Source organism: Scomber japonicus, chromosome 19 (assembly GCF_027409825.1).
Source record: "Scomber japonicus isolate fScoJap1 chromosome 19, fScoJap1.pri, whole genome shotgun sequence".
In the NCBI taxonomy this organism is placed as follows: Eukaryota; Metazoa; Chordata; class Actinopteri; order Scombriformes; family Scombridae; genus Scomber; species Scomber japonicus.
Window position 1 is genome coordinate 14,800,055 of NC_070596.1, and position 23,284 is coordinate 14,823,338.

General features: G+C 40.6%; 2 protein-coding genes across 3 annotated transcripts; one reads left to right on the forward strand and one right to left on the reverse strand.

Annotated features, from left to right (window-relative positions):
• Positions 1–1,093: 1,093 nt before the first annotated feature.
• Positions 1,094–7,057, reverse strand: stard7 (StAR-related lipid transfer (START) domain containing 7). Of its 2 annotated transcripts, XM_053340321.1 has the most exons (9): positions 6,192–7,057; positions 5,237–5,400; positions 5,007–5,056; positions 4,488–4,598; positions 4,262–4,344; positions 4,058–4,157; positions 3,879–3,963; positions 3,382–3,424; positions 1,094–3,313 (listed from the first exon to the last, which is right to left on the reverse strand). In XM_053340321.1, exons 1-9 carry the CDS (start codon positions 6,644–6,646, stop codon positions 3,193–3,195), a joined length of 1,212 nt encoding a protein of 403 aa, XP_053196296.1. In that variant the 5' UTR covers positions 6,647–7,057; the 3' UTR covers positions 1,094–3,192. The 2 variants fall into 2 exon arrangements, with proteins under 2 accessions (XP_053196296.1, XP_053196295.1); XM_053340320.1 differs by having other exon boundaries at positions 1,094–3,424.
• A 3,320-nt stretch (positions 7,058–10,377) lies between these two features.
• slc20a1b (solute carrier family 20 member 1b) lies at positions 10,378–23,067 on the forward strand. The gene is made up of 11 exons (XM_053339743.1): positions 10,378–10,713; positions 11,759–12,471; positions 12,939–13,079; positions 14,011–14,096; positions 14,390–14,486; positions 18,114–18,233; positions 19,503–19,784; positions 20,041–20,653; positions 20,818–21,003; positions 21,096–21,180; positions 21,406–23,067. The coding sequence occupies exons 2-11, from the start codon at positions 12,126–12,128 to the stop codon at positions 21,559–21,561; spliced, it is 2,112 nt and encodes a 703-aa protein (XP_053195718.1). The 5' UTR covers positions 10,378–10,713; positions 11,759–12,125; the 3' UTR covers positions 21,562–23,067.
• The last annotated feature ends 217 nt before the right edge of the window (positions 23,068–23,284 follow it).

Sequence of the window (23,284 nt, forward strand, 5' to 3'; positions counted from 1 at the left end):
GTGCACACTGTAAAGACTGCAGACACGTCACTGATCTGTAAATCAGCCCATGAGACATTGCGCAATGCCTGAGACATACAAGTCAATGTTTTAGACAGTGCGTCTATGTTTTTGAAATGATGATAAAATTATATTACTCTGAATTCAGTCTGTGCTGTCCCATAAATCAAAACACACGTGCATTTAACCAATAAATTTAAAATGTATAAACCAGACTCCTTTGTTTATATATAATGAATTCAGTCTTTACTAACACTCCATGTGCTGCAGACATTAGAGGATACAGCCCAAAAAATATTGTTGCGACAGTTAAGGGTATGAACCACTGTCATAAGGACCATTACAGCTATAAAGTACACAGCAAGCCATGTCTTGTTGTGTTGTACAAGGTCAATGTGTCCTGTCCTGAAGAATTATTTATTCATGCATTTGTCATAGCCTACATGTTCCAGGAAGTAAACAGCCTCCTGTTTTGGAAACTTCACTTAGGCAGCAGTGCGTGCCAGAATTTAAATGACAGATTGTCATTGTTTTGTTTTTAATTTTAATTTTGCACCATGGATGAGGTGGTGTGTTACCTAATTCCTCAGTTGTAGCTGCTGTCTTTAATGCAGTCAATGCACTGTTTTAAATACAATTTATCAAACACATTTAACGAGAGTAGGGGCAATGACTTAAAAGTCATGACCTAAAGCACAAGTGTTACTAATATTAATGATGGCCTCATTCTCTTTAAGTGTCCTGGTAAGCCATGGCAGTGTGACAGTGAGCCAGCATGCACAATACCAGGACCCTGAATCCAAACAGCCAAGTGAAATTTAGCCACTATTCATTTTATTATTTACATTATGCTTTTCCTGTTGGGACATGTTATATACAGGCTGATCAGTTGAGCAGACAGTGCTCTCAGCAGACCATAGAGCCTCCCTGTGCAGTCTGTCACTGACCTTATGTCCAGACAGGGAATATAGGGTTTACAGATTATCCCATTAGACTGGACTACACTTGCTGCCTTGCGCAAACACAACTCTAATTATCCTTTTCAGGGTCAAAACCAACAGTGCTTGGTAATCAACAGCTAAACACAGAAGGATGCACATGAAGATCTGTTTATTTTATCTGATTAGTTGCTCTTTCATTTTAATCATTCTTAAAATCACAAGGTTACAAGTGTGACAGCTCAGTTTCCCACACATTAATTCAGTTCTTGAAAAGTAATTCCCATGTGATAGCTAATCACAATAAATGTTATACCGCCTGCAGGAGGAAACAACAACAGTATGCAACAACTCTTTTAGACTACTGCAGGTGACAGAGAAGTCCACAACTGACAAACCATTAAAATGTTACATTCGCAAGCTGAACATTAGCAAACATTTCATAATGTTACTGGGGTTATGATCTCTCAAGTCTCACAATTCTGTTTGTTCACGAGATAAAAAGGTGAGCAAGCAGCATTTACTTCCCTCCCTCATACTTTTGACATAATCATATCTCACAGCCTACACTGCCATTTTTAAAAATTAAATATTAGTTCACTACAGAAAAAAAGATTGTTCATATTTGACACAATGGGAATATGGTAACCAGTATTGAATACAGAGAGATTTCCTTCACAACAGTGAAAGCCACCATACTGCTTCACCTTGACACAGTCACTACAGCTGATTCAGTCCAATATTCTACCTAAACTAATGTGACATTAGCTTTGAGTACAAGTTGAGATGTTTTTAAACAATTAGATTTCAAGATATTTGCTCCAGATTGTCAGGCTGTAAACAGTGTACTTTATTATACATAGGCGATGTTTTTTTTCCACAGCGTGTAGTGCTCTTTGTACATTCATAACACCCCTGCAAACTATTAATTAGAAAAGCAACACATCTGGAGGATGAGGTCTATGGAGTTTCAGTAGGATCAACATTTATGACAAAAACGATAGCGTCACAGTGCAGGGGACAAACATTACAGAGCTTGTTATACTCATAACAAGGTTTTTCAACACTCGTGACTATGGTTTTATGAATGTACAAGATCAACAGTAACAAATAACTTCCCTAGTGCGAACGACAGATTGCTACTACAACTGTTGTTAACACCAGAATAACAAGACCATTTGAGCAGAAATGGGACAACTTAACTTTTGCTGTGAAATGCATTTGGTTGTGAGATGGCACAAGTGCTCTGTGTATCTCTAAAAAGGGCATCAGTTTATCAAAATGTGTAACTGTTGGGTTGCCTCACTAGTAAAAATAAACTGCAGTGCATAAGTACCACTGTCTCTGAGGATTTATGTGGTTGTTATAAGACACTATGCCCCTACTGCTGAAGGACTGGTTTATCTTCAGAAGGCTGTTTTGTCAACGCTGGCAGTTTTTAAACAGTTACACAAACACGGTGAGACGGACAGTGTGAAACCTTGACTGTGCTGGCAGCGAAATAATGCCATCCACTAAAACAAAACCAGAAGCCCTACAGTTTTCATTTTAAATTCTGTGGACACATTATCTAATAATGGCATCATTTTGTTTTGTTTTTTATAATTTCCCCTCGTACAGTCATCTGAAGATCAATGGCTTATACTGCAAAAATATATTGGAGACCAGTTGCTTTTAAATACATGAAATGAACATGTTAGACAGTGTTCCCTGCAGAGGCCCCAGTCCTTCATCTGTCAGTGCAGAAATCTTGGCCACAGCTTTACGTTTCAGTCACAATGTCCACCAGAGTCATAGTTACTGTTGTGCGTCCAATACTGCGCAACAGAAATCAATCCAGTGGTGTGGCTACTGGAGATCTGAACAGCCTTTATAATCGAGTCATGTCAAAGAATGGAAGACAAGACATAGAACAATAAAATGAGACAAATACTGCTTTGGCAAAAGCATCTCTACAGTCAGGAATTTTGGCTCGATCTTACCAATGGCTGCAGTACAAGCATTATCACCAAAGGCGGCAAAAAATGCCGCATGGCATTGGCTCATAAAGCAGAAAGTACCAAGGCCAGCATCCTTTCCATGGCAACGTTTTCTCAAAGGACAGCAATGCTGTCACTCATTGTTCTTGTGACATCTCACCTACAACAAATATAACCATGTCTATGGATGGACATATGTTTCTCACAAATGTTGGTTCCATTTGAAGTTCACACAATGTACCCAAGAAGTTGGGGTTGGAGGGTTTGATTTGGGTTCAAGTGCAAGTGAAGACACACCAACATAACCCCTGTCTATAAAATATCCATTTCAAGCGTAGATCTGCCCCGGACCACCTGTGTGTTTGCTTTCTCCAGCGAGGCGCTCCTGGCTTGGCTGGCGGTTGGTGTCGCTGGATTTAATGGCACCTGCATAGTCGTGTATTCCCACTTCCAAGTTCTTGGCCCTCAAGGCAGCAGTATGCAGCTTGTCCAGAAAATCAGGCATACCTACATGGTGCAAAAGGAGGAAGATTGATTATAATCAAAGTAGAATATACACTATATTCAGTATGAAAATGTACATAAGGAAAGACACATATTCACAGTAGAAATTTGCATATGAATTTGTATAGTTTTGGACTGTTGGTTAAACAAAAAAGCTCATTTTATTAATTGTTTAAAAAAATAAAGCACACTGATATTTGCAAGCTCCAAAGTATTTCAATCGCAAGGTGTTCGTCAGGTCCTTGGTTTGCAGGTCGAAACATTGCAATAAATACTTGGAATCTTGAATGAATACATTTTAGCGTGCTGGCAGCCTCTCCCTTTCTATTGTTGCCGTTTTCTGTCTTGCACCTGAACAAGACTAGGTTTGGATGTTCACACTGTCTACGTTTTTTGTACTTGTATAAAGTATCATTAGATGCAGCCCTAACCAGTTTCAAACAACTAAACAGCTCACCACTTGACACCATCCAGCTCACACAGTAACGAGGAAAGACCGTCTGAGGGTCATCGCTGTAGGTTAGCAGGTAGTCAAATCCATTCTGTGAAGAAAAACACAAAATCAAACTCAGTGTCTACAAAACATGGGACCCTGCTAAATGATTTGTTTATGGTAGTGAGACATTCAACACGAACCTCATCAAAGGACTTGTGAGGGCGAATGACCATCTTTGACTGGTATGAATGGACTCTCACAAAATCCTGAGACTCTGGAACTCTGGGATGCTGCACAGCTCTGTACAACATAAATACAAATATACACGTTGAAAAGAGACTAAATGTAAGTTGCTCCTTTATTAATGCATCAAAAACATTATCACATTTGACATAAAGTCTCACCTTGATACCAAGACCATCAGGTTGTTGTCCAAGTCAACATCATAGCGCCGCACATAAACATAGTCCCTCGAGTACATGGGATACTGTGAGGGGAGATTGAAAAAGATTAAATACAACCTCTAAAGTCACGACTGATCATATGAAGGTCACTTAAAGTTTGCTTGATAAACAAAATGAATTCCTCTTGAACACACAGTCTCCTCATGAGAAACCAACTGAAACTCACTGGAAAGTGTGTAGCCCAGTGCACAACTTCAGAGCCTGTGTTGACATCTCTGTCCACCACGTCAAGCTTTATAACCAGAGAATCCCACTTCTTCCTGTACTCTGTGTCCAACTGGGTGAAAGGGAATGCATAAGTCAAGGGTAAGATGCTTAATATAGCACATGGAATAGCATGGTTGCTTTTGTGCTGCACACATACACCACAAACATGTTGATTGTGCAATATCAGCAGGGTAATAGAAGCACAAAACAGCTGCCCAAAATATACCCCAAACAGTGAAAAAATAAATACACTTGCATGTCTCAATGCAAAAAAAATTGCCAGGGCTCATAAGTATAGACTTAAGAAGTGAGGAGATTGGCATACACTAATAACCCCGAAAAGGAATAAAGAATACATCTTTCTCCGCACTCCTAATGTTGTCTTATTGCAAATCAGTACCTCAGTTTCACTGCATAGCTTCATTACTGAGACTGATGTACTGCAAATGATACTAAAGGAGATTTTAAAAGTCTGTACCTGCACATTGAAGAACTGTCTTGGTGTGACATCACTGTAGGAGCCCAGCACTGCAGGAAACCAGAAAAATAAGGGATACTGACTTTACAGATGAAAAAGCAAACCAACATAATTTCATTTTATCATCAAATTATTCTCAAAGTGGACAAATAACTCAGATAATGTTGAATGTGTGTTTTAACTGTGTATCAAAAACCTTGTTACACATGTGACATTGTTTGTTGACTGACCTCTGTATTCATAGAGGTGACTGTCGGGGATAGGCCGCTTCCATACTTTGAAGTCCTTTTTCTCCATCACAACTTCCCAGCCGCACTCCAGTTGTCCAACCGTTGTTCCTGGTGTAGTATTTTGACATTTCACAGTTTCCATTGCCTGCAGCTCAAGTCCACACCTTCAAAACAAGATGCAAATATCAGGAAAGGGTGTTTGCCATTACAGATAAAAGTCAAATATCTATGAGGGGCTGATTTACACAAACACATGGGTGACAAATTGAAGGATAGCTCATAGTCTTAGTGGGATGTTGAGCCATTGTGAGCATTGACATTAATTCTCTACATCTCACATGGAGCTATACTGGAGCTATGAAAACAAATCTTTCAAGGTACAGTCCTTTATTTGATGTTTTGATGGTGGTACACAAGAGAACTGAAATGAAGGGCCATAGTATATCAATCTCATTTTCATACTTATCAAACCACATGACTTCTGATCCTGGGCTAAAGGGGAAGTTGAGGGAAACATAAATATTGACATATGTTAGCTAATTTACATTAGACATCCTAGCAAAAGCCTTAATGTTGTTTACACCCATTTTAAGATATGGGAAACCTTTATTTTACTTATTAAAATTCCCCATCATCATTAGCATGTTAGACCAGGTCCAGATCAATACTACTAGATTTAAACTTGTTAAACCTGGACTGGACTGACTAGGAGACTGCAGACACTCATTAAAACACAGGTTCAGACTTGAGAAACCTTTAGTCTATTTGATCTAAATGGAGAAAAATTTGTATCAAACAAATCTTTTTACCAGACTTTCTCCTAAACTTTTCCCTTGACCTCCTCATGCCCAGTATTTAGTATGCATCTTACACGCATTCCCTCGCGTTTTGCCTCTAATTTGTCAACCACCTGCATGTCTCAGCATGTATGTGCAATTAAGAAGAATTTCCAAACCTGCGGATTTCTTCATCTTGAATCTTCTCGTTGTCCCACATGAAGACGCAAGCCAGGGCTGCGATAAGTTTCCCATTGGAGGTGTGCTTGCTCTGAAACCTGCGCCATATGCTCCCAACCAGGGTCCACCTGGTCCGCTCGGAGTACAGGTTTGAGTAAAGCTCGGCGATCTGACATGCACGCCGGAGCCTCTGTCCGGTCACAAAGCTGCAGTGGTCTGCAAATATGGAGAGCAAGCCCTTTCTATTTCGGCCAGATCCCGCGGCCTGGCTCGTATCGACACCTGCCCTCTGGAGCCAAGACAGCAGCAGGCCCATGTTCCTGCCCAGCCATGGAACCTTCTCAAGCTTCCCTCTATTCTCTTCCACAGTCCGCCTGAATGCTCGACTGCTCTGAAGCTTCAATGTACTCACACCGATGTCGCAGATGGGACGACGGGGCACGGAGTGAAACATGACGGCTGTGACCGTGACACAAGTACCCAAAGACAAAATAATAAATGTCCGAGGAAGCAACGTGCAGCAGCGAACTAACTAACTTCGATCATGTACAAATGTCTCATGCATCACCTCTACATAAATAATACATCATTTTAGGTTGCAAAACTGATCGTTAAACTCTAGTAGCCCCGTTATTCACAGCAGCTGTTTGCGAACACGCGACATGTAGCATTAGCTATCGTCTCTGTGACACGGACAAACTACAACCAGACACCGTCTCACTGGTTTCTGAGTCGACACTATAACACCTGCACCGCGAATTATTTTGTCTACTGTCACTTGGCACAATTATCTACCTCTTTACTGATCCTGGAGAGTGGAGACAGCCTCACGTTTTCCAAACTCTCGCATTTGACCTCCTCCTCCTCTTCCTCTAACGACTTACACACACACACGCCCACTTCGGAAGTCCCACCTTAAAGGTTGCTAAACCGGGCGTTCATTGGATAGTTCTTGCTCTGCGACGATTGTGATTGGACCCGACGGGAGCCTGTCTTAAAATGAGCTGCTCAGGCACTAGCATGTGCGCTCGTTTGGCTCTGCACGGCTCAACTAGCTCCTCTTTCTAGTTCCTGTATAGGGCTAGGGTCACATTTTGTGCTGCAGCGTGCTCATGTTAACGAGCCAGTTTCAAATCTAGTCAAAGTCCGCAGAAAAGAGCTGAACTGTGTAGAGGAGGTTCATTGCCCTCCAGCGGCGTCCTTTAAATTATTACGGCCATATCTCAGTATTATTATGAGTGAGAAAAGGGCTGCTCTGGGTGATGATCATTACTTTATGGTAGTCTGCCATAGTCTGCCTTACATAATAAAAATATTATGTAAGTCATTAAAATGAGAAACTTTCAATAACGACTCATTATCTAAAAAACTTAGTATCTCGAAAATAATGAGATACTGTCTAAATTATTTTTGAGATAATTTCTGATTATTTTTGAGATAGTTTCTGATTATTTTGAGTTACTAAGTCATTATTTTGAGAGGGTTTTCTCATTATGTATTACAGGATCTTTTTTCATCACATCACATTCACATCGGCTTTGATATGATTGGCTGGTTATTTATGAATTGTTAAAATGTTGTCAATATTGTTCTAATGTATTATCTGTATATTTGTCTTAGATGTTTCCATTCTGTCTGTCTCAGATTTATATGTGTGTGCTCACAGGCTGGTGTTATGTATAGTGGGTATACATGTTCTTTGACCTCAACTTGTAATGTATGTTGTGTAAAAAAGTATAATGTAAGTCAGTACTCACACTTGATCACACAAAACAGTCTGTTTTACTGACTGGAAATATCTATTTGAGTGCTGAAAACATGAGCCTGCATTGTGTGTTCTTGCAGTACTCTTGACGTTTCAGTGTCAAAAAGCAACAACCGATGAAGCTCTCCTGACAAAATAGCTTTTTATGAATTACTTTTTATTTATTGCAATTGGGAAATATGTAGATGTTAATTACACAATTAAAACACTTCCTCCAGATGGAAATGTGTGACATAACTGTTGAGAACAGGCAGATTTTGACCTTCAAATCACAATACAAGAAGAGACAGAGGGGACACATGTTAAAATGTTATTAAAGTAATATTAAGCCAGATGGCGCTGTTGAGCCATGCAGACAACGAGACCATGTCAAGATGAATTACAGTCAGTCATTTACTATTTTAGCCACTCTAACATAAAACAGAAGTATATACAAAACATTAACATAATCTATCACGTCATTCATCCGTGTGATCATCTTGATTAAGTCGGAGGTCTCATTAGGAAAAATACTCCATTTAGCACTGTTGACCCTGTGATGTTGAGTCATGTGTGTTCCTGATAAAAACTACGAAGGATTTCAGTATCATAGACCTATGAGATTATTTTTAAGAGCATACTGACAAAACAGCCTGTCTCGCTGCCAGTGTCCACGCAATAGTTTTCTGGCTGCTCTCGGAAGTTATTGTATTATTTACATACAGTATGTAGATTATATGACTTCAGGTAAAATGGTAATATCCCATCAGCTGCGCTTTCTGCGATTGTGCCAATTAGGTTACTATAGGTTACTATAGCATACTACAGGCCGATTTGAGTAAATAAGAACAAGCATCAGTAAACATGAATTCCGAGTCCTTCTCTGACATTGATAGTCCCGCCATAATCTGATTTTTGATTGGGTTGAGGTCACGTTTCAATAACTGGCCCTGCACACAACCGCAAGGAAGTAAACATTCAGACTTTTTTTCATTAGTGTGACTCACTGCGATGTTGGCCGATATGAGAATTAAAGTAAATAAATATTTAAAACTGTAAAACTTCCTGACACGGGTAGTTTTGAAACAGACGTTATCGCCACTCCCTCCTTTTTTAAATGCTGCCTTCAGGGGGCTGTGACAAGACTCGTAATTACAAGTGCTCCTCACGGAACAACCCTACACATTATCCAATAGATAGGGAGAGAGGAAAATTTTCCATGATCCCCTGAAGAGGTGACGTTAAGAGGGGGAGGACAATGGTGGGAGTGAGCTTGTAAAAAAAAAAAAAAAAGAGCTGGTCTTACAGCAACATTATGTGATGTTCAGTGTTTCACTCGTTCCTATCGTGCAAACTATTTGGTTAAGCTGTTACATAATCAGCCAAAACATACTTGACTTCTCTCTGTGCAGCATATTTACTCTGGATAAACAAAACAAGAGAGCAGTCAGAGAAAATAGCTTTTGATGGATACTGTTATCATTTCCGAATAAATAACAGAGTGTCCGTAATGCTGTTTTCCTGCACTGTTTGGATGTGGCATTTGTTTAAAGTGGGTGTTGTGGGTACAAGACGGGGTAGAAAGTAACAGTACATTTATTCAAGTGCTGTTCTTAAGTACAATAATGACTTACATGTACGCATGTATGAATGTTTCCATTTTATGATACTTATACTTCTACTCGACTTTCAGGGGGAAATACCGTACTTACTACTCACTTACATTTATTTAACAGCTTTAATAAAATGTGACTGACTGTGTAATAATCTGGTGATTGTGCAGTAACTTGAATGACATGTTGTATGTGAGGTGTGTGCTTGGTATTTATATTTATTTGTTTTTTTTATCCTAGTATTAATGTTTTATGTTTGCACTTTAATAATTTGCACTAATAAGGTGTTGCATCTCAATTTTGTTGTACAATGTACAATGACAATAAAGATCTATTCTATTCTATTCAGATGAATATTTGACATAACTGATAATAAAATAAGCTTTTGAAACCAAAATGAAATGAAACCAGTGACTTTTGAGTATGTGTTGTTTGCGTGTTGTCAGCGTCACATTTCAGATAACTGAGTTGTAAACAACTTTCAACTTTCATTTCAATAAGTATTCACATGATCCAATATTTCACCAAAAATCAAAGATCGGAGAAAAGGTCCAAAAACTGAAAACAGACGTGTATTTGTTGAGAGAGAGAGAGAGAGAGAGAGAGAGAGAGAGAGAGAGAGAGAGAGAGAGAGAGAGAGAGAGAGAGAGAGAGAGAGAGATCATATAGGTTTTATATAACAACTTGAAGAAAAAGGTTGGTAAAGAAGACTTGGTTGTGAGGTGGGATCCTCTAAAGAGCACTTAACACATGTTGAGTTAAAGAAAAAACGAAAAAAAACCAGACTCGTCCTGCTGACAGCTGAGGTGGGGGATGGGGGCGGGGCCTCGTGAAGGGGTGTATCCAATAAAAAAAGAAGTCTCTGTTCCTTTCACCCGGCTCGAGCGAGTTGTCCACATGCAGTCGTGACGGTCGCTCATTCAAACCGAGACGTTTCTGGACCTGAAGACACGGATCTACTTTAACACCGAATGAGATAAATACTCCGTCACTTTAGTATTATTATTATTTTTTAACGCTAATGAGCTTCTTTTGAGGAAGATACATTTCATAATCAGCTGAATTTTTCATTATCCCGCGCGCGCTTCTGTGTGTGTGCGCGCGCTCTAATTAGCTTACCGGCTAGCAGACCGATTCTTCACCGGACCGACAACTTAACGTGTGGTAAGAACTTAAAGCTCTCCTTTGGTCATGTTAGACTGTTGCTTGTGGTTAATTTAACACTTCAATCAAATGAATGTCGATGTGAGTGTTCAGCTAGTGTTAGCCGTATTTGTGAAGCTTTTGTATCCGCCACAGTGACATGTTAGCTAGTTACAATAAGACACAAAACGGAGACGTATTATTTGGTTAAACATCCGGTGTGACTGAAGGTACATTATGGTTAGTTAGTTGATGTAATCATGAGCTCAGTCAGGTTTGAACCAATGAATGAAAGTATCCGTTATTTTAATGTTGGCAGCAAACACTTCAGGTCATTCGGAGAAACACACACGACGTTTACTGCTCCCCCGAATTAAGTCACATCCGGTTGCGTCCCATTTTTTTACGGAAGAAAAAACACGTCGAAGATAATTAAACATGCGTCAAACACAATGCACAAGAGCAAAATGATTATATTCAAGTTGTTATAACGACATATTAAAGACTGTAATGTTACATCTAAACGAGCCGAGCTGTTTGTCACTTTGAACAGACGGCGCTCGTGTTCAGCTCGTGTTGTATGAATGGATGACGACACGTGCGCATGTACAAACAATTGTAAGACTTCTGTTATCGACAACATACTCCTTATCTCATAACAGCCTTTATGGTCACCGATATTCAATGAAACCGTACTCATTAACATGAGTGAAGTGTTTGGGTGACATTAGAGGTGTTAGTTTTCCGCCGGTTCCTTCTTCCTGCGACACTTAAAAATGGCTTCCAATTGGCTTTTCTTTTCTTTTTTTTAAAGGCATTGACGTGCTGCTTTTTGTACAAGTTTCCTCAACTCGATTTTTTAGTTTTTGGCCCCATGGCTTACTTTATTTTTAGTTTCGTTTTTAAAGATTTCCCGTGTAGAAAGCGAGAGGGGGGTGGGGGGGGGCATTGGCCTCTGTGCATCTCCTTTCCGTTGTCATTGTCTTTTGTGCTTACTTTTTCATGAAGGCAGAATGAGGATTAACTGTTATTAAAGTAAGCCTTGTTTTGTCTCTGTCTTTTTCAGGATGTACCCCTGCTCATCTGCAGTTACAGTTGCACAATGGCTGTCTGTTCACTCTTCATGATAGCTCAGCACCAAAGGAACAGCAACAGAGCTAGTATAATTACAGGATAGCAATAAGCCCACACCTAGACCTCTGTTTACCTTAACTGTTTACTGGGCAGTCCCAAGTAAAACCATTTCAAGTTTGCACTGCTAAATCTCAGAAATCCTGCTTGACAGGTGGGCCTAAAGAGAAGTTAATTATTTATTTTACCGTGTACCTCTTTATATTACTAGCTGCTGTTTAGAGAGCGTTATATAAAAAGCTATTTTGACAGGCATTTATTCCCTTTAAGATTGTGAAGCAATTCCTCCATAGTTTGCAATCATGGTGTCCACAACTGCGACGGCAATAATAGTAGCCAGCACAGCGATGGTGGCCCACACTGCGATGACAGAGTACATGTGGCTGCTGATTATTGGCTTCTTAATCGCCTTCATCTTAGCCTTTTCCGTTGGTGCCAATGATGTTGCCAACTCATTTGGTACAGCTGTGGGCTCTGGGGTGGTCACGTTGCGACAGGCATGTGTTCTGGCCACAATCTTTGAGACCCTGGGCTCTGTGCTCCTTGGGGCCAAAGTCAGCGAAACCATCCGCAAGGGTATCATTGACGTCGGCATGTACAATGGCTCTGAGCATGTGTTGATGGCTGGATCCATCAGTGCCATGTTTGGTGAGTATCTGCAGCTTATCTTGCATGTAATTGAATCCTGTGAACAGAGCTTGGTGACACATAGACCGTGGCACTGTTTGGTTGTTACAACAAGGAAATGCAGGTGTCAAACACACAGAAGTATGGCTGTAAATAATTGTGTAAATTACAAAATTGTGTTTCCAATTTTTTGGTATTTGTCATTTAGTTTAAATAATGCAGCACATGTTTAAAGCGGGTAAAGTTTGTAGCTTTTACTGTTTTGTCAACTTCTAGAATGACATTTGCATCTTGAGCAGCCAATAAACACATCGGCTGTGTGTATTTTCTTGTCCTAAGATGTAACGGCAACATATTAACCTTTTAACCTTTTTAGGCCGCTTGTAGTTCTAATGCATTCACATGTGTCTATATTTTTGGTTGTCTGGAAAGCTAAAATGAGGTTAGCATGTCAAGTCTAATGTGATCAATTTATTTATTCTCGTTAGGTTCTGCTGTGTGGCAGCTGGCCGCCTCCTTTCTTAAGCTCCCAATCTCTGGAACACACTGCATTGTTGGTGCTACTATTGGCTTCTCGCTGGTTGCCAGAGGCCAGCAGGGAGTCAGGTGGTTTGAACTCCTCCGTATTGGTAAGTCAGACGTTCTAATCAGCTGACCTAGAAATTTCCTCCGTGTTTGGATTGCATCACAGATTATACTTTATCGGGTGTGACAGGTAGCAGTGATATCATAAACCACTGGCCAGTATTTTGTCTGTGTGCTGGACCTTTTTAATATCTAGGTCAACAATCCAGGTTGAGAGCTAAATTTGATATGATTAAATGCTGATTTCAGTAGTTGTTGGGTGTTTTTTGTTTTCCCAAATATTTGAGTGGGCTGTCAAGATGGGCAGGGCATTTGATGAGCACTCAACCATTTCTAGACCATGAAGCAGTTTTACTTAGACCAATACAGGAATATACAGTAGCAGACTTAATTACACAACTTGTTTCTCATACTTGTTGCATTAGATGGTTTTCCGTTCTATCTTCCTCTACAAAAAGACCAAAGCAGATGGTTTTCACCCTTTTTTTTTTTTTTAGTAAAACAAATCATTCAGAAATCTTACAACTAGGTCAGAGTTGATTGTAAGGTTGAATTATTGAATAAAATAATCCACCTTTCCTGTCTGTGGGATAAATGGCTACGTTGCCAAAATAATCAAATACTGTCCACTTTACAAGGAAACTGTTTTTTACCACTTCATAGTTTACTAGTAAAACTGACATAACCGACAGCTGGTATAACTTGAGACAAACTGGGAGGGAAGTTTCCTGTTTATGACATGACATGTACTGATTGTTTCGAAAGGGTAATTGCATTTCCTTGAAAAGCAGGTGTTGTCATTCCTAGAATATAATGGTTATTTTTAAGTAATAGTGGATGTACTGAATTCAGCAGTTCGTTGAATTATTTTTTGTGTGTGTGGTGTATATAATTTGTTTTTTTTATTGCCATAAACTGAATGTAACACTACCACTAATTTGCAATGTTCCCTTTTTTTAAATTTTTATCTTGCAGTTAGTTCCTGGTTCCTGAGTCCCCTTCTGTCTGGTATAATGTCAGGCGTTGTTTTCTACTTTGTGCGCATATTCATCTTACACAAGGTAAACTGGCTGTCAAGTTGTTATGTGTATTTGTGTGAATTAGACAAGTGATTCGTTTAGGTCAGCTTCAACGTTGTACTAGTCCATGCTCAAAATATAAATGAGGAAGTGCTGTGACATGGCGAGAATAATGCCAGTGTTGTCTAAAGCCGTTCTTATCTGAATCATACAGCTAGGTTCAAATTTCCCCGGTGTCCTTATTATGCCATCATCTATAATCTGACAACAAAATGGGGCAGTTTTGTTCATATAGTGAAATCTGGATTTCTGACTGCTGTCTCTTGTTCCTGCAGAAAGACCCTGTGCCTAATGGATTGAAGGCCCTTCCTGTATTCTATGCCATAACCATGGGAATCAACCTGTTCTCCATCATGTTCACTGGCGCTCCGAGTGAGTATCATTGTTTCAGTCATTTTGCTCTGCATGCCTGCCCACAGCCACAGCTTAAAATAAACTGCTCCCTCAGACAGCCGGATGCCCACATGTATTCCAGACTGTGTTTACCATTTTCACAGAAGCTGTGTTTATTTTAACATGTTTTTTGGGCCTCTCTTGCTTGTGGTTCTATGTGGGTCATAGCTGGACTAAAATTTTAGAGCGGAGCACAACAGGGAGATGGAAATAAGATTTCACTTAACTCTTGACGTCACTGTCTGTGGCCTTCACACATGGAAGAGGAAAAGAGAAGTAAAGAGGGTGTTTTGAGGGGCTGGATTTGTCATAACTGTCTGGTGCAAGTTGTCATATTTCTGCTCAGAAAATTGTGTAGTGAATACTTGTTGGCTTTCTTGTCCTCAAGAAACTCTTTATTAAATGAGCAACTTTTGCTCCTTTTTGTTCTCTTCTCTCTGCAGGGCCTAACAGTTCAGCTGGCCTGGGCCATTAAATGGCGGCTACAGGCCAGAGTATGACCAGATTGAGTGCGCTGATGTGCTTGCACACATCAGTGCACTCAGAGAGAAGATCACTTGGTTCCAGCATAGCCCATAACCCAGCTTAGTAAGGCACATTCTGTACAGTTGTGTGAAGTCCCTCACACCTCAACGCACTGTACATGGGGACCTGTACTTGGGTGCCTCACATTTTCTTAAAAAGGTGCGAGATTGCATTTTAGACACATTAACAAAACCCACTGCATCTCCTATGTTTTTTTTTAATACTGTGGACAAATTGTCTCCACCAGAGGCTCATTAAAGCCTCAAGACTGCAGTGTGACCAGTCCAACATCAGGATAAACCTGGTTGATTCCTGCTTGACCAGTTCAAAATAACTTAACAACACAAAGTACAGCTAATTTAGCAGCCATTGTCTGATATTTTTTAAATGGTTCTTTTTGTCAAGTCAAACATGTTCATTTCAGGCCCAGTTTTGGATAGCATACTCCACTGGCACACACAACAGCGGCACATTATTGCAGATTTATGCACTCTAATGCAGCAGCAGTATCTGTAGCCAACTAAGTACAGTATGTTTGGTTTCCTGAGATAGCACTTAGCGTTCCCCTGATCTAAGTTCCTGTCACTGTAGTGCGATTGGACACCAGGCATCCCACAGCACATTCCTAAACTCAATATATACACCAGTGCAAGAGACTTCAAAAAGGATTGCCATTCAGGCTGAAGAATTTGAGGGTCAGCTGTCGGTCCTTTACGGATGAGTCTTGGTGTAACTTGGGTTCTTCACACCTCATAAATCACTCAGCTGCTGTCACTCCACTACAGCCCAATTCATTGTACGGTTAAATCTACACAGAGACTGAATTATGATTCCTACCCACTTAAAATGTCCCACAAGTGTCAACTGGATTTGAGTTAAGTCTATACAAAAGCACTTTTGGTCAGTTCAGATACCAGGAGCAGGTCCCTACATTTACTTAGTTCTGTCCATATTGTTGCAAAGTTGCTTTAATTTATTTAACCTGTCAGTAAAGCTATGCTGCCAAGCTTTAGAGAAATGTCACAGAGCCTGCTTCATATACAGGACTAAACAGTTAGGGGTTTGTTTGTTTGTTATTTCATACCAGTGTATGTTTCAAAGTGCTGAGTGTCATTGTGACAGTACATTTTTGACCCCTCACACCAGCCTCAATTGATGAACTTCAATGCATTTAGCTGGATGCCAATTTTCTGCCTGGGTTACCTTCTGAAAAACAAACACCCAGTAGCGTTGGTTGCTGTGAGGACACCAAACAGTCAGCAACATAAAACCGATGTTCGCGTCACAGTATGCGTGATTTATTTTAAGTGTCCTCAGAAGTTGCTTTTGTCAACTGTGGTACCATGGATAGATACTTTTGAGGAGTGAATGCTGATCTTACAGATCCCTTTTTAGTGCTGAGCCTTAATGCAGTTGTCACCTAATACTCTTGGTACGTGTTAAGCTGGGTTGTAGACAAAAGACAGGACAAGTAACTAAAGGTTCCTTGCCAAATAAGTCCTTAACAACCACTTGAACATTCAAAATTGTAATTGAGGTTAGCAGTGAGCTGCACGTATAGTAATGGGGAAAAAAACCAACAAACTATGTTATTGTTTTATGTAGTCCATGGGATACAGAGGTTTCAGGGAGGGGTTTGGAACGCAGCCGTGGTTAAATTCCATTTCCTGTGCAGTCCCATTCATCCCACTGCATGGCTGTGGTATAAACTCACCCCTTTTGTGTGGGAGTATTTGTCAGACCGCTAGACCTAAGCTAGTGTTTTATAATCCTTTCTTTTTTATTTTGAAGAAGTTGCTCACGAATGAGTCACAGTGACAAAGACTATTCATGTGAAGGCTGTCAGACCCCCTTTTCTTTGTCATTTTAGGGTTTTCTGTCCGATTATTTTTATTTTTATTTTTATTTTTATAACTTACTGGAGTGACTGCCCTGTAATGTCTAGCTGGACCACACCTGTTTCATGATGTCTCACTACATGTGAGCCGATGTACTCTAGTGAAGGACGGGAGGCTCAGCTGTTAGTCACCTTCTAGTTTTTCCTTATGCCTCTCCGTTCTGAAGGGAGTGAGCTTCCATTGCGTAACTAAATAAACATCAGTTAGGTGCGCTGCAGTCTCATGCTGCAGCGTGACTCAGTGTGGAGAGTGCACCGTGGACTCTGCCCTCAAATGAACACGGTGACCGAGACACTTATCGCTTAGCCTTGGCCCTTATTTCCTTTTGTTTATCTTAAACTTCCCAAACAGTCCCAGGCTGCTGGAAGTGTGTACGTTAATTATACGTGGCCACGGTCACCTCACCAGAAGTGGTGTTGGAATTTTCAGCGACTCTTGTTTTTGTTTTCTCTTAACCACACTGCTGACTTGCAACCTTTGTACGACAAAGAAGACTGCTTCCACAGGGAAACTCAAATACTTGCCTTCTGCCAGCATGCGCTGTTACATCTGCCTCTGCTGCACCAGCTTTGCTGCAGTCTTGGCAGAAGGTGCCCTTATTGCTACAGCAAACTGCTTTACTAAATGACTCCCCTTTCTTTTCTCCCAAAGTAATGTCACCTTTTAAGGAACTCTTTGTCCATGTGCAGTTGTTAGCTGGGTGCTTGGGGTCTTGGTGATATGCTCTTTCACTGTTTTTAGGTGTTGCATAACTGTTCACATCTAAGGGGTACACATGCTTTCCATATTTAACTAGGACATGGCACAATGAGGAAATGAGTTGCACTAGTTTACAACTAGAGCCAAAAGATGGAACAGATGGCCAGATGTCTTCAAAGTTATTTCTATTGCCCTAAAGTTGCTTTCCATTCATTGGTGCCATACATATTTAAATGATGTTCAAGTAACACCTAAAATTTAATTATCCTGATATGACCCATTTTTGACCTGTAAATACTGTTTAAAAATAGTGTCACAAAAATACTCAGTTGTACTTTTTTGTCATTTCAGTGCAAATGCAATGTAACTGTTCTGTGTTGTCCACTAAAAAAGGTGGCACCCGCTGCCCTGTTTTTTAAAACTGCCTTTCTCCATTTGCCTTTCTGTGTCTGATTTCTGTCTGTGGTACCTCCTGGTCCTTCAGTGCTGGGATTTGAAAAGGTCCCTTGGTGGGTCCTCCTCCTCATCTCGTTGGGCTTCTCTGTGCTGACTGCCCTCGTGGTCTGGTTTATTGTTTGCCCACGCCTCAAGAAGAAGATTGAACGTAAGTCACATTTACATTTTTTGATTTTGGCAACCTGATGAATCAGTTTTCATATGTGTCAACTGTTTTGGCTGACTGAGATGGTGGTATCCTCACTTGAGCTACTGGACTAGTGAGGGATTTTTGCATTGCACATGTAACCTCAGCCTATTCACACTAAGGGCTCGTATTAATCCAGTAAATGGAGCTTAGGGATATTGTTAAAATGAAGTCACACTAATGAACTCATCTGAAAATGTTGTCACTACTTCTATTCTATAATCCTGGATTACAGTTAAAAAGAAAAATCAAAAGCCGCCTACATTTTAAACACCAAGAGTGTGGTTTTGGTGTTAAAGGGGATCATCATTCAGAGGAACTACAACATGTTCATTAATGTATTGTAGTTCCCTGTATTACTAACAGTACAGAGTGTTTATACTCACTGGTCTTTCATAAAAGGTTTAATCTTGCCGTCTGTTAACTATTGTCATACTAGTCTAAATGGGCAGATCACAGAATTGTTTTATCTGACACTACTTTTTTATATTTAAAAATGTATATCTACTTTTAGTAATGTTGAAAAACCTGTCAGTGAGGCACATCTGACAGCAAAGGGGATTTTACATATTCTTTGACCAGAACTGTCAAGTTGTATCTCCGATAGTAACTTTGAGACAGCAAGCTTACCTGACCAAGCATGAGCTGTCTAGATCACCACCAACCAAGTAGACAAGCAGGGTAATTGGGTCATAGTGATCCACTAATTGGTCTTTTCCTCCTTGACTAAAATAAGTCTAGGTTGCCTTAAGTGGTTGACATGGCATTTGCGAGAAGGCCAGGAGTGACGGATTGCTCAGGGCTCTGGCTGTGACTAGTTTGGATGATGCAATGTGGCCAATTGGCCAGAGCACTGTTTGGATTATCACATAGAAAATATTGGCATTGAGTATCTGATTCACTCTAAAACCACAAACAAAATGTCATGTGAGCCACAGACAGTGTTTAGTCTTATCGTCTTTCATAAGTTAAGCCGCTAGCGGTAGTGTAAATATGTTCCTTAAGGTCATAATCCATTTATCTGATCCTGTGAACACGGGTTTGCGTTTGAACACAGGTAACATTGCATCTACAGGACAAAGGTTTTTTTGACTCTCTGGTTATGCAATTCTTGACTCCCTACAGCTTAGGTTGAAAGGAAACACATGTCATGTGCTAGTATTTCTCTGAACTGTGTATATGTTTGGACATGACCCAAGCAATATCTCACTCCCACTCCTCCCCTACTAGGAGATATGAAGTCTTCCAGCCCCTCTGAGAGCCCCCTGATGGAGAAGAGGGAGCTGAGAGAGGTCCACTGTCCAATCCTGAAACAGACCGCCAAGGAGACCTCTATACCTACAACTCCGACTGTCAATCAAAACCCCCCTGCACAGCCCGAGGCTGCCCCCGAGGAGCGCAGGGTGGCATTTGACATAGGAGATTCTGACGATGGAGACACTAATAAGGAACGCAAAGTGGCGTTTGACATTGGAGATTCTGATGACACAGACTACAACAATGCAAATGGTGGTAAGTATGCCACGAGACAGTACTTTTATAGGGATTTAAAATTATGTGCTGACAGACAAATGGTTTTCGTGCGTACAGTTTAGTATGCAGCTTGCATTACAACCAACTAGGCAGAGCTTATCATATTATTTTAACTTTAATTCTTAATTTAACTGTTGTCCTATAATCACAACATTACACAAGTTTATTTTTTATTTTTTTATTACAAGTGTAATTTAATTAAATGTATTTTTTTTTTTTTATCCCTTTTCTGCAGTGCCTAAACAGGTTCAGTCAAACAATCAACACAGTAATGGCTCCACAAATACCGCCAATCAGGTCCAGTTCAACAACCAGGTTCAGTTCAACAACCGGCCAGCACAGATCCCCAGTAACGGTTACAGCCAGTACCACACTGTCCACAAGGACTCCGGCCTCTACAAGGACCTACTGCACAAGCTCCACCTAGCCAAGGTTGGTGACTGCATGGGTGAGGCGGGTGACCGACCTATCCGGCGCAACAACAGCTACACATCCTACACTATGGCCATCATCGGCATGCACGGAGACTTCAAGCATAGAGAAGGGGAGTTCCGAGCCAGCGAGGATAGCGACAAGGCCCCTGTGTCAGGTGGTCAGGAGAGGAAGCGTGTGCGAATGGACAGTTACACCAGCTACTGCAATGCTGTGGCAGAGCACACGACTCCTGAAGGATTGGGAGAGGGTGAAGTCGCACTAGAAATTGGAAAGGAGGATGCAGGGAGCAGCCAAAGCTCTCTGGATGATGATGGGCCTGAGGCCGACAAGCCAGAAGTCTCAACTCTCTTCCAGTTCCTCCAAATTCTAACTGCCTGCTTCGGATCCTTTGCCCATGGAGGAAACGATGTGAGGTATGCACACTCCTTCCTGAAGGACATGTTATTATCAGGCTGATAGGATGACACTTGTTCTTTTGGCATGTTGTTGTTGTTGACATTTTTACTTATCACAGTTCAACTTAATGTGAGAATGTTTGGCTTATGATGAAATAACACACATTTTTTTTCCTCTACAGCAATGCCATTGGACCGTTGGTAGCTTTGTGGCTGGTTTACACAACCAACAGTGTGACTTCAAATGAACCCACACCCATTTGGCTGCTGCTGTATGGAGGCGTTGGCATCTGCGCTGGGCTCTGGGTGTGGGGTCGCAGAGTGATCCAGACTATGGGCAGGGACCTTACCCCCATCACCCCCTCAAGGTACAGATTGTAAACCACATCCTCCTCAGACATTACCAGGTCTTGAAATTAGGGGGCATGCTTTTATGAGCGTTGTTTTTGTTCGCCTACAGTGGTTTCAGCATTGAACTGGCCTCAGCCCTGACTGTCGTGGTTGCCTCTAACATTGGTCTGCCTGTCTCCACCACCCACTGCAAGGTAAGCTGGTCAAACTGTGGTCTGGAAACTAGGCTGAGACACAGGGGAAGAGATTATTCAGTGTGAGGGAGGCTACTGTAAACAGGAACCCAGTCTGGTAGTTATAAGTCTGGTTAAAAGTGAAGCAAGTTTCCTGATGAAATTGTTTTTAGGAATGCAGACAGATAATAAGTCACATTTATGGGGGATAATAGGATTTATGTGACAACTGCTGTATGTTTCCAGGTGGGCTCCGTGGTGGCAGTAGGATGGCTGCGCTCCAGGAAGGCAGTAGATTGGCGTCTATTCAGAAACATCTTCATGGCATGGTTTGTGACTGTGCCCATCTCTGGTCTGATCAGTGCTGCCATCATGGCCATCTTCATCTACGGCATCCTGTGAGCCTTCAGCTGCACCCCAAGCAGGGGAGGAAAAAGAAACCGCTCCAGTGCGCACCAGAAGAGGAGAAAAGTTGGGAGGCCAAAATATATCGCTTACCTCAAGCCAACCAAGTTGGGAGAAAAAGGAAGAAGGAAAAAAAAAAAAGGAAATGTTTTGAAGGACTTGTGATATGGGCCTGTGGTTCTTGGCTGCATCATTTTCAACCTAGAATTTGCTGTTTATTTTTGCATTACATTTCTTCGTTCTGACTTGCTTTTTCATAACTCATCTTACTGTAAGGAGTATCTAAAAGCATCAACTGATTTTTTTTCTAATCTTTCTTCCATTTTTTACATTGCAATTATGTATATACCACCATGCTGTTTTAATTTTGTTTTACAAGTTAGAAAGAAAAGAACAATTAAAATGCAGTATTAGCCTTTTTCAAATGTAACTCCAGTCATAACACATGCTGAAGGTAACATAGCTGCAAAAGCAGTATTTTTAGGTGAAAAAAAACCAAGGTTATTGGTGTGTGTGTGTGTGTGTGTGTGTGTGAGTTTCCCCCAATTCCAAGTTTTTTATTAATTAACTAATAGTTAGCATTGGGCCTCTTATATCTCCAAAATTGGGACTTCTGTTTCCCCCCTGTCTGATATGAAACAAAATTGATCATCAACTGAAGAACATTGACATGTTTTAAGTTTACCTGACCACATTCACAGCCCTGCAGAATAATTTACAAAGGTAGAAGCACTAATTGTATACACTGGATGACCACCTGCAGAATAGTGTTAAATACTGCACCAAAAGCATTACAAGGCAGCACACACGCACACACAAGTCCTCATTGTTGAAGTCAACGGATTATCTGTCCCCTATCCAGTTCTTTCATCTGAATCTCGTGAGGCTCTACATTCTTAATCGGTGCAGAATTAACTGCATGAAATAACTTTGGTTACTTGAATTTGAGAAATGTAACAGAATGTCAATTAATGCAAAAATGACCTTAAGTCTCCTGTTAAAACTTGATTGCATCATCCATGATGGTTAAATGCTTTAGTTCTGCTTCAGCCTTGTTTTCCTAGTTCACCTTGTATCAGCTACTTCCCAGTGATTTTTTTTTTTTTTTTTTTTTAATTTTCTGTGGAAACTGCACCTGCCCAGACAATTGGGTTGTTTTTGTTTTCTGCCCCTTTCTCCCTTGGCCTGAAAAACTGAATGAGGTTGGAAGTGAGGAGGAACAGGAACCTAAAACCTGGAAGTTATCTAACTGGGTGGTTTGGTGTTGAGCTGATCTGGTGTCTTGTTGAATGAGGACAGACATACAGTATGTTGTATACCACTGGTGTGTGGTCACTTGGTTGCAGTACTAAATGCATTTCAGACCTGTAGATGCTGTAGTTGCCTTAATTGTTTTATTTTCCCTTAGGTACCAAAGAAGATTTTGTTGTTTTTTTTAATGCACATCAACATAATCCAGTCCAGTGGATGAAAAACATGAAAAATAAAAATGGGAAAATACTAGTCATGTGACTTATTTGAAATGGAGGGATGTGCTACATACATAATCACAAACACATTTTTTTTTTTAAATGCTTTATCATGAGTCAAAAGCAGTTGTGAAATACCTTCATCTTGTACACCAGCAAGATTTTGTTATGGTATATAACATGAAACAAAAGAAGACTATACAGATAGGTGGAATGGTTCCCTTTTTATTGACAGTAAGCTCAATGTGGTT

Coding starts and splice junctions, on each gene's coding strand:
- stard7 (XM_053340320.1), bottom strand. CDS start 6,646: ATGTTTCACTCCGTGCCCCGTCGTCCCATCTGCGACATCGGTGTGAGT. Junction 4,599..5,006: donor GACAGTTCTTCAATGTGCAG/GTACAGACTTTT, acceptor CCTTTCACCCAG/TTGGACACAGAGTACAGGAA. Junction 3,425..3,878: donor GAGCTGGATGGTGTCAAGTG/GTGAGCTGTTTA, acceptor TGCACCATGTAG/GTATGCCTGATTTTCTGGAC.
- slc20a1b (XM_053339743.1), top strand. CDS start 12,126: ATGGTGTCCACAACTGCGACGGCAATAATAGTAGCCAGCACAGCGATG. Junction 19,785..20,040: donor CTACAACAATGCAAATGGTG/GTAAGTATGCCA, acceptor CCTTTTCTGCAG/TGCCTAAACAGGTTCAGTCA. Junction 21,004..21,095: donor ACCCCCATCACCCCCTCAAG/GTACAGATTGTA, acceptor GTTCGCCTACAG/TGGTTTCAGCATTGAACTGG.